The sequence below is a fragment of the Geotrypetes seraphini genome, chromosome 3 (genome assembly GCF_902459505.1).
Source record: "Geotrypetes seraphini chromosome 3, aGeoSer1.1, whole genome shotgun sequence".
NCBI classification, from domain to species: domain Eukaryota; kingdom Metazoa; phylum Chordata; class Amphibia; order Gymnophiona; family Dermophiidae; genus Geotrypetes; species Geotrypetes seraphini.
In genome coordinates, this window is record NC_047086.1 from 223,145,400 (window position 1) to 223,159,721 (window position 14,322).

At 41.9% G+C, this 14,322-nt stretch overlaps 1 protein-coding gene across 7 annotated transcripts; it reads right to left on the reverse strand.

The window, feature by feature from the left end:
- Positions 1 to 48: 48 nt before the first annotated feature.
- On the reverse strand, positions 49 to 14,074 carry LOC117357713 (autophagy-related protein 101). Of its 7 annotated transcripts, none has more exons than XM_033938686.1 (3): positions 13,952 to 14,074; positions 5,767 to 6,068; positions 49 to 1,172 (listed from the first exon to the last, which is right to left on the reverse strand). In XM_033938686.1, exons 2-3 carry the CDS (start codon positions 6,016 to 6,018, stop codon positions 768 to 770), a joined length of 657 nt encoding a protein of 218 aa, XP_033794577.1. In that variant the 5' UTR covers positions 6,019 to 6,068; positions 13,952 to 14,074; the 3' UTR covers positions 49 to 767. The 7 variants fall into 7 exon arrangements, with proteins under 7 accessions (XP_033794577.1, XP_033794576.1, XP_033794578.1 ...); XM_033938685.1 differs by having other exon boundaries at positions 13,862 to 13,999; XM_033938687.1 differs by lacking the exon at positions 13,952 to 14,074 and adding an exon at positions 13,735 to 13,866.
- Positions 14,075 to 14,322: the final 248 nt, after the last annotated feature.

Sequence of the window (14,322 nt, forward strand, 5' to 3'; positions counted from 1 at the left end):
ATGAGATTAAAGTCACTCAGGAAAAGGAAGACATTTTATGGATGCACCTCGTTTGCAGTTCAATGCTTTACTGAAACAGTACAACTTCACCACAAATTTTATAATGCAATTAAAATATACTGGAAAGATATATGTAGCAAAAATCAGATCTTGTCAGAATGGTGCATGTTAAACAGGTCATACATGTTTTATAAAACAAGGGATGAAGTCTACTTGCTTTTCCCAACATTACTGTCTGTACTGGTTTTACTAAAAGGTGGAATAAAAGATATACTAGTAAAATTCTTATTATACTACACAGATGCTCTATTTCAAGTAAGAATTGTTCACCGCCATATGTACAGATTACTTTACAGACAGAATACATGAGAAGCACCCGTTTGTATTGCCATCTACCTTTATTTCTTGCCATAATCCTAAAGTTCCTCTAGTTCACTACAATGCAAAGGTGCAAGACTGAGGGATACCTTCCAATAAGTAAAAATTAACAACTAACCTCCGCCCCCCCAACCAAGCTATACACCTTTAGTGTCACAACTGTCGATACAAGAAGTTTCTGCCTCATTCATAACTCTAAGGAATGAACAGATAAAGAACCAAGTCAGAAATTTACAAAAACTTAATACTACTTTTTCCTCAGACAGGTATGTACTCTTTCCTTTCCAGCTGCCTACATATAACCTTTGTAAATTACGCCACCTACAGCAAACTGAGGCTGATCACAACATCTCCCAACAAGCTGGTAATTGTACAAAGAGTGACTTTATCTAGAGAGCCAGTGTGTCCTTGATCAGTCTTCGCATTGTGGTGGTAACAGAGGTGCCAAGTGAATCTGTAATTTGGTAGGAGATTTTGTACAAGTAAGGTTGAACATCCTTTAAACTCGTGTCAAAAACATTGTCCACCTCCGACTGTGTTGGCATCTTTGGCAGGTACTCATGCCTGTTCATCACTTCCACAATATTGATGATCTTTTCACCAAGTTTCTCCCCCACCTTTTCCCGGCATATCTGTCGCTCTTGCTCATTGGCCAAGTTCACCACGTTGACCTTGATGGTCCACACCTCCCAAGGGATGCACTCATCTGAAAAAGGCCAACGTGACTTTTTTTTCTGATAAAATTCCAGGCATATTTGTCCTAGTCCATCACTTCCAGAATTCTGCAGAGCATCCTACAAAAGAACAGAAAACAAATATTAAATATGGGCAAAAAAGCCCAAAATGCACATACAACCAAATATTAACTTTTTTTTGCTACTGTGTAAACTAAAGTTTTATGGAAAGATTAGGTTCTTAACCTCAATCTTCTTTCTAGTAGACATACGCTATTCCTGAACCTGGGGTCATCAATCCCTTCCTGCAAGAATTCCTGTATAGCCTCATTAACATTATTTTTGCTCCTCCTTCCATCCCTCTGGGCTGTCCTCCAATTCTTCAGTTCATACCAAAGCAGATAGTCAGACCTGGAAAGGAAACAAAATAGGGAGGGGTACAGGAACTCTTCATGAAAAACATGTCAGTTCAGCTTGTATCAGTAACATAACAGAAAAAACAAACAAAAGCTTACCATTTGCAAAACATAATAAGGTGAACACAATCAAGTCACCACTCTGAGGGTAACCTGCACTAAGAGTGTGGGAGATTCTACAGATACCCCCTATATTCATTAATGCAGCAGTTGCATCCTCTATCCTTGTTAGAACTGAATAAAGGAAAGAATCAAAGTGTCCAGATGCCCCAGCACATTCGAGGCAGTAAGCAGGCAAATGAACATCTGACAGGGTGGGCTTCAGGAATAGAGTGTCTGTCTACTAGAAAGAAGATTATAGAGGTAAGAACCTAATCTTTTTTCCTTCTAGTGTGACAGACACTATTCCTGAACCTATGGGACATATCAAAACAGTCTCTCAAATTTAGGGCAGGACAAACGAGCCTGCTAATAGAACAGATGATCTGAATGCGAAGTCCTGTTTTCCCACCACGTCCACCCTTAAAAAAAAACAAAAAAACAAAAAACAAACTTTGTGAATGTATGGAGAAAGGAGCAAGTTGCCTCTCTACAGATTTCTTCCTTGAAGCAATGCTTCTAGTGGAGTGTGCTTTCATGGATATAGGTGGATGCTTTTCACTTCTGATACTGGCTGAAGAAATGGCCATACAGATCCATCTGGAAATGGACACTTTTGAGGCCTTCAGCCTTTACAGGCAGCTCCCGTTAAAACAAATGATCTGACAATTTAAATTGGTTTGTAACTTCTAAATACTGCAGTAAGAATCTGCAAACATCTAACAATTTCAACATGCGATCACTGTTTCTCGATCCTGAGCATACTTCTTGGTTGATGAGGAAGCTGGAAACCACTTTCAGTAAACACCCCCCCCCCAAAAAAAAAAAAAAAAAACAACAACCAAACAACAAAAGTGAAGATTGTGAATAAGACCACCCCTGAATCCAAAATTATGAGGAAGGGATCTCTGCATGACAAAGCCTGTAGTTCAGACATTTGAACTGAGGCAATCGCTACCAAAAACACAATCCTGATGGTAAGGTCCATCAAAGAAAGTTTGCTCCAGAGGTCCGTAGGGTGCTCTAGCTAGCATCCGCAGGACAAAATTAAGACTTCATGCCAGAAAAAGGCTATTGCACTGGAGGAAGGGGACATAAGGTGCCCTTCAAAAACCTGGCCACATCTGGATATGCAGTTATATTAATCCTAGGCCTTTTTTCAGACCTTCCTGCAGGGATGCAAACACCACAGAGATTGGTGCCAAGCTCAGGTCCTCACTTCTCTGAGCACAACAAGCTTGGAAGCATATTCAGGCTTTTGCATATGCTGCTTTAGTTGCCTTCTTCCTACATCTTAGAAGGGTGGAGATGTCTCCATCTGAATAACCTTTACACACTAGCAACATTTACTCAAAAGCTATGCCATAAGACCAAAACTTTCTGGACCCTGCAAGACAACTGAACTCTGGCTGATCAGCCAGGGATGACAAGGAAGTTCGAGACCTTGATCTCTTCGTAGACGGACCAGGTCTGAATACAATACTACTAGAATCTCCAGCCTCTGGTGCGCCATGATCCCACCTGAAAGTCTTCCTATCATGTGCCACAAAGGGAAGGCGTAAAGAAGACCTGGCTTTGGCCAGGCTTCCTCCAGGGCATCCAAGTCTTTGCTTCCTGGCTTGTATCTTCGACAGTCTTGCTATTGGCTGCTGAGGCCGTCAGATCAAATGTTGGGTGCCCCCGATTCAAAATGCACATGAAGGCTTCCTGAGACAGTGACCACTCCCCGGGATCTAAAGTCTTCCAGCTGAGAAAATCCGCTTGCATTGTCCACTCCTGCCACAAGTGCTGCCAAGAGCACCGAGATGGGCCTCCACCCATCAAAACAGCATCTAGGCTTCCAAAGGTAGAGCAGCACTCTTTATGCCCCCTTGGTGATTGACATGGGCTACTGCCATTGCATTGTCCAAAAAAACTCATACCGTTTTGTTTTGCAACGCCTTCCCAAACACCTGAAGCACCAGGCTGATGGCTCAAAGTTCTAAGCGGTTGATCAACCACTTCCTCTGGGAAGGAGAACAGCGTCCCTGAAACGGACATCCCTTGCAATGTGTCCCCCAATCATTTAGGCTGGCGTCCGTTGTCAGTGTCAGTATCACCCACAGATATGCTAAGGGGAACTCCTCTGGTGAGAGACTGGTGCTCCAACCAACAGGCTAGGCTACAACAAGCTTCCGCTGGCCAAGGTAGCTACTGCTGGAGAGGAGTGCATCCTAGAACAGATGTTTATGCACCCTTACCCAGGGGACTACGTCCATCCCAGCACCTGCAAATAAATGCCATTTTGGACGTTGGCAGCAAAAAGATCATGTCGTCTTGAGGTTGATAACTGATTCACAGGACATTAGTATACTTTTTGCAGGGATGAAGATGTATGGGTGTGGATCTCCTATTACTGATTATATATTTGTAGGATAAGGTGATTATATTATATAATTATGAGTAATAACTGTTTGTGATAAAGAGAAATTTTATCATCAGGATTATCTGGTCTTGTGAATAACTCTTGTTATTATAAGATGATCCCAAAAACCTGACTGGTTCGCAGCTCTTCATGACTGTAGTTTGACGGTGTGAGAAATGAACTAGAATAAATTTATAATAGAGTGAATTACTAATATATTGTGTTAAGCTGCATAATGTTAATCATTGCAGAATGTAATAATACACAGATACAGTACATAAAAATAGCCTTACTGGGTCAGACCAATGGTCCATCAAGCCCAGTAGTCTGTTCTCAGTAGCCAATCCAGGTCCCTAGTACCTGGCCAAAACCCAACAAATAGCAACATTCCATGCCACTCATCCAAGGCAAGCAGTGGCTTCCCCCATGTATCTCTCAATAACAGACTATGGACTTTCCTTCAGGAAATTGTGCAAACCTTTCTTAAAACCAGCTATTCGCTCTTACCACAACCTCTGGCAATGCGTTCCAGAGCTTAACTATTCTCCAAGTGAAAAATATTTCATCCTATTGGTTTCAAAAGTATTTCCCTGTAACTTCATGCCCCTAGTCCAGTGGTAGGCAATTCCAGTCCTCAAGAGCCGGAGTCAGGTCAGGTTTCAGGATATCCACAATAAATATGCATGAGATAGATTTGCATCTCAAGGAGGCAGTGCATGCAAATCCATCGTGGATATCCTGAAAACCTGACCTGGCTCCGGCTCTCAAGGACAGGAATTGCTTACCCCTGCCCTATTCTGACATTTTTGCCAGTGTGAAAAATTGATCCACTTGTACCTATTCTACTCCACTCAGGATTTTGTAGATTTCAATCATATCTCCCCTTAACCGTCTCTTTTCCAAGCTGAAGAGCCCTAACCTTTTTAAGTTTTCCTCATATGAGAGGAGTTCCATCCCCTTTATCATCTTGGTCGCTTTTCTCTGAACCTTTTCAAGTACCGCTACAGTGTTCCCCTGGTCATTCGCGGTCGGTGGTTCACAGTCCCAGTCATTAGCGGTATTTTCTGACCGCCGACCAGAAGAGGACAGCTGGAGAGACAGGAGAGATCAGCCGGAGCACTAAAGTCCTACACTAAAGTCGGGACCTTATCAATCAGGAGCTGCGTGTCAAAGAAGCTCCTGATTGGTAAGGCCCAACTTTAGTGCAGGAAGAGGTGGTAGGAGCATACAGCGAGTGATTTACTTCAGTTACCGGTGCTCCGGCTGCTCTCTCCTGCCTCTCCAATCTCCCCCACGAAAAACCCGTATTCGCGGTTTTTCAAGATTCACAGGTGTTCTTAGAACGGAACTCCTGCGAATTTCGGGGGAGTACTGTATATCTTTCTTGAGCCAAGGAGACCAGAGCTGAAGGCAATACTCTAGGTGTGGTCGCACCATGGAGCGCTATAGGGGCATTATAACATTCTTAGTAGAGGGAAACATTTGACACATTATTCAACGCAAATTCAGCCTCCTTATAAGTAATATTTGGCTTATGAATTTAAGCTGGTCATTATAGCTTGTCTAAACAGCTAAAAAGCATTTCTTATTGCTGGATGCCATTACATCTGCTACATTTTTATTATGTTTTGATAAATACAGAATAAGACATGTGGCAGGATAAGGCTCCCAAATGAAGTGCTTTCATAGTTCTTTCCCATTTTATTTACATTCTGTTTACTTCACAAGCATATCTACACATGAAGCTTTTTAACGTGTCTCATAACCCGTTTACACAGATTGGAAACTACTTTACCTTGAAATCGCCCACAGCCTTTTTTAAAGTCTTGTCAAGTTCCTCAGATGACGCTCTAACATAAGTGAACTCGATGAAGTCACAATCTATGTCTTGCATTCCGACTGTTCCAATGGAATAGGTCCCTTCCTTCTTGTAGTGGAATTTCCCAGTGCTCCGGTGGAAGAGGATGGTATGAAGCAAAGCAAGCACTGCTTCCTCAATCTGCCGACCCTCCACCGATACTTCCAGCACTTCTGACCGACAGTTCATTGTAGGAACTGATGTGCAATCGGGAAGCCTTTCCTCTTGACAAACTTGTTCTGAAAATTAGAAAGAATAAAAACCCAAGAATTATTTTTAACAAATGAAATCTGCTCAGCTCTTCTATGGTAACTCTTGAGAAAGTTACTACACTGTTACAATAAAAAGGTATTTTACTGTCTGCAAAGACCTCAAAAATAGCAAACTTAAGAATACAAAGCAAAACACCCAAGTCAGATTTAAGGTCTATAGCTCCCCATCTGCAAGATTGTATATTAATAATAATTTATCAGAGCGTTTTATTTTGCGGAGGTGGGTTAGACAAGGCTGTCCACTATCTCCTTTGCTTTTTGATATTGTATTAGAACCCTTGTTATTAGCTTTTCAACAAGCAAAGGGGATACAGGGTATTCATCGTACAGACTGGGAATATAAATTCTCTGCCTATGCAGATGATATACTGCTTTATTTGAGGAATCCAGAAACTTCCATTCCATGCTTGCTTGAGTTAATAGAGAAATTTGGAAAATTTTCAGGATACAAGATAAATTGGAACAAAACAGAAATTCTGCCTCTTAATGTACTAAAGGACTATTTGACTCTTTTTCCTTTGTATGAAAGGAAGATGGATTAAAATATTTAGGTATTTGGATTAAAAATACACTTGAAGACACGGTAAAAGAGAATGAAAATTTTTTTATTAAAGAAAGTAACAGAAATGTGTGAGCAATGGAATCCTTTGCATCTTTCTTGGTGGGGGAGAGTTCAAACTATTAAAATGATGATATTGCCTGTGGTTTGTTATGAAATGAGTATGATACCAGTTTTTTTTCATGGGTCCTTTTATAAAAAGTTAAATGGTATTCTTACAAAATTTATTTGGCTGGGTAAAAGGCCTAGAATTGCTTTAGTATCTCTACAAAAATCAATTAGGGAGGGTGGGGTAAATTTCCCAAATTTTTATAGGTATCATCAAGCCTATATTTTACGCCAGGGTATGTATTGGGTCCTCCCAGAGCACATGGAAAATGTCACAGATTGGTTATATTTGGAATGGCGACTCATGTTCCCTTTACATTTATGTCATGTTCTCAGTATTAAGATGCCTAGAATATCTATAATAATAATAATAACAGCTTATATACCGCAATACCGTGAAGTTCTATGCGGTTTACAAAAGATTAAGCAAAGGTACAAATTGACTGACTTCAAGAGGGGAAGAAGAAAGAGAAGTAATTAGACAGGAAATTCATTGTTGAGGAGAAAAGTGATCAAAAGGACAGTAGGTCGCTATTGAGAGGAAAGAGATAAGTGGATCAGTTGTCAAGATGTTTTAGGAACAGGTGTGTTTTTAGACGTTTCCTAAATACCTCATAATAATATGCTAAGCGTGCATGCGCACTCTTATCCCATGTTCCCTGAGATCTGATCTGTTGGGATGTGGCTGACAGAGTGCGCACGCGCGCGAAGGACCAGCCAGGTAACACAACGCAACTCCCTCTCTTCCCCCCCCCCCGCCGCCAGCCTACCCGGCATACCACTAACAAGCCGTGACTCCCCCCCCGGCCGACCCTACCCGCCACACCAGAAACCCCCGTTGACCCTCCCACCGCTACACGGCCGACAAACTTCGCAGCTCCAGCAGCGTCCCAGGCACACTAAGCACGCTGCTTCGGCTCTTCTACTGGCCTAATTTCCTCTGCCGCGTAACTAATGACATCATCAGAGACACGGCAGAAGAAATTAGGCCAGTTGAAGAGCCGAAGCAGCGTGTTTATTGTGCTTGGGATGCTGCTGGAGCTGCGAGGTTTGTCGGCCGTGTAGCAGTGGGAGGGTCGGCTGGGAGGGTCAACGGGGGTTTGTGGTGTGCTGGGTAGGGTCGGTGGGAGGGTGGGGGTTAAAAACATGCTGCTCAGGGGATGGGAGGCAGGCAGGCAGGCTGGCATTGGGGGGGAGGGGTTAATGTTAACATGCTGCTCAGGGGGATGGGAGGCAGGCAGGATGGCAACGGGGGTGGGGGTGGGACAAAGTCTAGAAGATAATGAGGACATAAGGAGGCACTGGGGGCACTAAGGACATAGAAATGGGCACTGGGGGCACTAAGAACAAGGGAAGGAGGCACTGGGGGCACTAAGAACATGGGAAGGAGGCACTGGGAGCACTAAGAACATGGGAAGAGGTACTAAGGACATGGGAAGGAGGCACTGAGGGCACTAAGGACATAGGGAGAGACACAGACAGAAAAAAATGACAGACAGGCAGCGTGCAAAAAGAGAGATAGACAAAGAAAAAAAAACCCAGCCAGACAGACATCTACTCTAGCACCCATTAATGTAACGGGCTTAAAGACTAGTATAAAGATAATAGAATATTAATGGATACGTAGAAAACATTACGATATGTCAGTAATTTAACACCTAACCGAACACAAAAATCAACAAATCAATCTATATGGCTTAACTCCAAGATTCAAATTGGCGGATTTAAAGTCATCTGGAAGCATTGGATTATTGCAGGTTTTAAACGATGTTATTTTAAATGGTAAACTGCTTGATTTTTCACAGATGCAGCAAAAATATGGTCTTAATAAAACACAAAGTTTTAAATGGTTGCAACTGAAGCAGGCTATTCAGGAGGGGTTCCCTGAATGGAAGAATCTTAATAATCAATATAATCTGGAATTCTTATGCTTTTAGGCGGACTTCTTGGGACACCAAGACGCAAAGTAGTATAAATTGATAACAGAATTTATAAATAAAAAACCAGACTGGCCTCAAAGACATTTGGAGCATTGAGATTAAGTATCAAATTTCTGCGTCTCAATGGCCATGATTTTGGTCTTGGAGAATGAGGTGTACAGTTTCTGCATCTATGAGACAAACTTGGTTCTTTTTGTTGCATAGAGCATTTTGGACCCCAGTTCGATTACAAAAGTTAGACAGCTCTAAGTCTAATAGATGCTGCCATTGTAAACTTGAAGCAGGGACTCTAGATCATTTATTATTCGATTGTCCCTTTATCATGGCCTTATGGAAATCAATTTGGTCCCAAATTAATTGTTTATGAGAATCATGTAGCATTATCATATGATATGATTCTATTCGGTACATCAATGAGAACAAGGAGTCAGATTTCAAACAACAATAAACTTTTATTGATTATGACAGGGGTCACCATTCAAAATATCACAAGTACCGTATTTGCCGGCGTATAAGACGACTTTTCAGTACCTTAAAATCCTCCCCAAAGTCGGGGGTCGTCTTATACGCCGGGTACTGTTTACATCACAGTTCTTCAACCGCCGGTCCGCGGTGCCGGTCCGCAGAAAATTCCTGCCGGTCCGCACAGGACTGGCGAGATGGACCCGTTAAATTTTCTGCCCCGATGGTGTTTGCAGAAATCTTCTGTTCCTCCCAGCCTCGGGCGATCAAGACAGGCGGTCATTCCCTCTGTGAGTCTCGCCTATGCGGAAACAGGAAGTTGAAACAAAATAGGCGGGACTCAGAGAGGGAAGGTCCCGACGTTTGCAGCCTGTCTTGATCGCTGCCCCTGCTGAGTCGCCGAAGAGGGCCGCGGGGAAAGTGCAGGCAGAGAGAAGATGGTCAGCGTGCGCGGGGAGGTCAGCGTGTTGATTGGGGCCATCAGCAGCGTTTGTGCTGAGTCTGCCCACGTGCAGGATGCGGCGGGTAGGGGCCTCCGACTCGTCTTGGGTGGCTGGGCCTGCGGTGCAAAGCTGTTTTTGCCGGCTTGGGGGGGGGGGGGGTCGCGAATCGGAAGAAGGGGTAGTCTTATACGGCGAGTATATAACAAACTCTATATTTTAACTGTAAAAGTTGGGGGGTCGTCTTATACGCCGGCAAATACGGTAATTGGAAAAACCGCAGTAGATTAAATTATACCTTCTGGTGGAATTCGTTATGTCACATTTATAAAATGGAAAGCATAATTGCTATTCAAAAAGGGAATTATAATAAATTTAAAAAGATCTGGGGGCCATTGACAACTTACTATAATGAGTAGATACCATTTTCTTTTGAAAGTATATTTGCAAATGGGGGGAGGAGGGTGAATTAAAGTTTACTGTAGGTTTAATCAAAAGAAAAGAATATTTATATTTGTATATTTTTGATTAAATGCTAAAGGAAAGGGTGGGTAGGAAGGGAATAAATTTATTTATTTGATGTTATACTAGAAAGAAATTCAAGTGATGTATTTAATTTTAAATGTTTTATTATTTGTACACTTGTAAGATTAAAAAATGAATAAAGAATTTTTAAAAAGAGAAATAGACACAAATTTCATAAACGAAACTCTTAGAACAAAGCAAAAATTAATTATTCAAAAATAAAAATGATTAGGGACGATATTCAACTAAGGGGAGGAGGAACTCTTGTTAAAAAACCCCAAACATTTCAAGTTTTAGAATCATCTCTACTCGGCTATTAAAGGCTCAGAGACATTTTGCCTACAACTTTGTGAAGAGAAACGACTGTGGTTGGAAGGAGGAGGGAGCTGGCTAGAAGGTAAAACACCAGTGGGAGGGAGGCAAAAACTTTGGACAAATGATCGAAGGAAGGAGGGAGGGAAGCTTGAAATTGGGCCATAGGATGGAAGAATGGAAGGAGTGAGGGAAAGATGCTGGGGAGGGGGATGGAATAGAAAAGGAAAATTGGGGTCTGAGTGGGAGGGAAAGAGATGGTGTACATGGAGAGATGAAGAAAGAGGAGAATTGGTGGGCATAGGGAGGGAGAAAGTGAGGTAGAGATGCATAGGGAAGAGAGATGAAAGGGAGTAATGATGGATGTGGTGAAGAGGGAACAGTGGGATGGATGGAAAGGGATGCAAGAGGGGCTTCAAGGAGGTGGAGAAGGTGGGAAGAATACTAGGATCCGAGTTACATACAAGTTCCACTTAAGAACAGTTTAAAAAACAGAACCTATTCTTAATCCAGGAACTGCCTGTATTCCAAAATGGATCCCACATCTGTTGGAACAGAATCCTTTTGCTCAGGTCCAAGGCCTTTACTCCTTAGCGATCCAGCATCAACAAAATCTGAAATTTCTGTGCTAAAGAAGGAGCTTCAGATGACAGCCAAATTCAACAATACATTTTTTTCTTTGCCAAAAAAGTAGCACATAGATATCAAAATGACCAAACAAAAGATCAGGTGTGGCTTAAACTGTAAAACCTTATACTTTTGAAAATATGGTGGCAAAGTACTTTCCAGAAAATAATAATTGAGGAACAAGACCAACACCTAGAGAAGGAGTGGGAGCAATAGGGGAAGGTAATCATTATATAAAAGGTCCAAATTAATGCCGTTATCCCTAACAATCCATGTAATATAATGTTAGAACCAAAAATGAACAGAGCTACATAGACCTATGATAAATATCTAAAAATTTAATTTAAAACAATAAAAACAAACTGCTAGATATGGCTATTCTGAAAATATTTGTGAAATATAGTAATTAATCAAAACTCTGGCTAATGATAGTTTTTGTGTACCCTTCCCATGGGATTGAGGACCACATAAAATTCAATGGTGGGCTGAATTTGGCCCCGAGGCTGCCCACCTTCTGTGCTAGAGGGAAATATTCTGAGCTTGTTGGAAAGGAAGGAGAGGAAGATATGCTAGTCACATTCCCTCATTTATAGACAGACTTGTTGATTCCATATGAATCTCAGCAATCACTCCGTTCTTCTCAACAATATCTTCTTGCTGTCCCTTCAGTCCATCAGTTGTTCTATGATACAACACGCAAGACTATTTACTCGGTAGTTGCCCCCACATTATGGAATTCCTTCCCTTTGGCCGAGACAGTCTAGTCTTAAAACCTCTCTTCAAAGATGCTTATGAGATCTATTCCTAGGACTAAATTGCTCATGAGACTCAAGACAATAGCCACATTAAAGATTGCCTTTCCCTTTCCCCTTTCTTTTTCATTCTATTCAATGTATCCCACCCACTTTCCTTATGTAGCATGTTTTGTCTGTAATGTTCATATAGTCAGTCTTCCCCATTTTTATATTTTAAAAGTGTACAAATGTAAACATCTTTGGTAATTAAAATGAGATATCGAGACTAAATAAACTTGAAATAGTGAGAGTGAGTTACTGCTGAGAGTAATAGAGCTTCTTTATAATGTCACTGGGGTACTAATAGTTAAATATTAGTGGAAGTCAGAAAAATATTAGAGTTCAAATAAAAGAACTGTCTTCTCATTCAAATTGGTAACCAAACTTCAGGATTGCAACCGTCACGTTTGAAAGTCACTCAGAGGTATAGAGTTCTTCAAGAAGAGAGTTGCGCCCTCTAGTGATGAACCAAAGTATATTTTTCAGTCGTTGCAACTTTATTAGTTCTGGTTACGCTCCAAGTTTGATTACAAAAGTAAATAAATAAATAAATGTCTTTACAGTCTTAGAGTAATAGAGCAGCAGAAAATCAGAAGGAAGGAGTGCAAAAGCACATGGGGAGGGAAGAGAAGATAAAAATGGGAGAGAGATAAGAGGAAGGTTTGGAAAAAAGCCAAGAAGGAAGAGTGAAGCATCTGGAAAAAAATAAATGTTGGGGGGAAAAAAAAGGTACGAAAACGATATCACACCACACTATGGCAGCTATGCTGGAACAGGTGGAAACGTTGAGGTTGGTGGCAATAGGCCCTGGAGGAGAGATGGAAAGGTATATATTAGAGAGAAAGAGGGGATGATTTGGAGGAGAAAGCTAATACATGACAATCAGGAGAAGGGGTGAAAATCTCCCCCTCCTCCAAAAAGGGAGTCAAACTATACCTACAGATAAACAACTTTGTTTCAGCTCCACCCAAATGCAGCATTTGTTTTGAATCTGTCCCTTTCAGCTTTTCCGAATGCCCTCTTGTTCTTTCCCAAAAATAAAAGAACAAGAGGGCATTCGGAAAAGCTGAAAGGGGACAGATTCAAAACAAATGCTAGGAAGTTCTTCTTTACCCAGCGTGTGGTGGACACCTGGAATGGCTTCCAGAGGACGTAATAGGGCAGAGTACGGTATTGGGGTTTAAGAAAGGATTGGACAATTTCCCGCTGGAAAGGGGGATAGAAGGGTATAAATAGAGGATCACTGCACAGGTCCTGGACCTGTTGGGCTGCTGGGCGCGATGGACCTCAGGTCTGACCCAGCGGAGGCATTGCTTATGTCTCTTACTGGCATGTTACTTGCACATATACCACCCGTTTTATTTCATTAAAAAACCCAACCCAAAACAAACATTTTCACGTATAGAACATACCTCGCACACAGAAAACGCTTTCTGAAATTAACTTCAATCTGGTTACAATGGAAAAATATTGCAAAATTAAAACAGTGGGAAAACAAAATGATAGGGCGCAGAAAAGTCTTGCATTTGGATATTCAAAGGCTGTAAACTCGGGAGCTCATGGCGTCCTGTACTGGACAAAGGAAAGGCCTATCGCAGCCTCTTCGGGGGCTTCCAAAGCCAGGTCCCGCGACGCCTGAAGAACTAAACCACGAGACTCTAAAGAGATTACAGCCGATCCGTCATAATCGACGTTTCCAAGGGCCAGAACAGGTGAAGCAACCGAATCCCGATAGAACCCAACTTACCAGCGCTTTACCTGGCACAGCCGGACATCGAGCGTCCGACGATTGTTTACGTCACCTAGACCATCCCAACTGTGCTGGGGGAGGGAAATAAACGTCTGGTAAAATCTTAATATACGTACCCTAACAGTGCAGCAGTTTTTGTAACTTTTTTAAATCAACAAATATAATGCTACATTATTCATGCCGGTTGCTAAATCCTCTCCTCTAACTTAATGTCACTTTACGACGCCTGTACTTTCTACCCACCCTTATTTTCTTCCGGGGACTTAGTAAAGCTTCTGGTCTCTATGGTCGCACTGCTGGCGGCACTGCAGAGATGCAGATCTCGACTGTTACCTGGGCTGGCGGACTCCGATACTGCACTGTCTTCTTTTTAAAAAAAAGCCTTCCCCACAGTGCCCAGGAAGACCGGTTGTTTGAGGCCGTGTTAAGTCTAATGTGACCATTTATTTTTTTCATCAAAACGGGACATCTATTAATATTCAGTCCCGCCCCCATTCCCGCCCTAGCCCCACCCCCAGCTCCAGCCCCAGCTCCGCCCCCAATTTTTTCCATTCATTTTCTTGTACACACAATATCTTATTAATTCATAATGGTAAATATAAAATATAAAAAAAACCCCACAATGCACACTTTACGCATTGTAGGTTTTTTCAAAGATGTCAAGGCAGATTACTTTAAAATATGCAATGTCATCTCAATAACTA

Bases quoted from the DNA above. Each gene is read 5' to 3' on its own strand.
- LOC117357713 (XM_033938686.1), bottom strand. From the start codon at position 6,018: ATGAACTGTCGGTCAGAAGTGCTGGAAGTATCGGTGGAGGGTCGGCAG. The intron at 1,173-5,766 runs GTAAAGTAGTTT...GTTCTTTTGTAG, and splicing joins AGGCTGTGGGCGATTTCAAG to GATGCTCTGCAGAATTCTGG.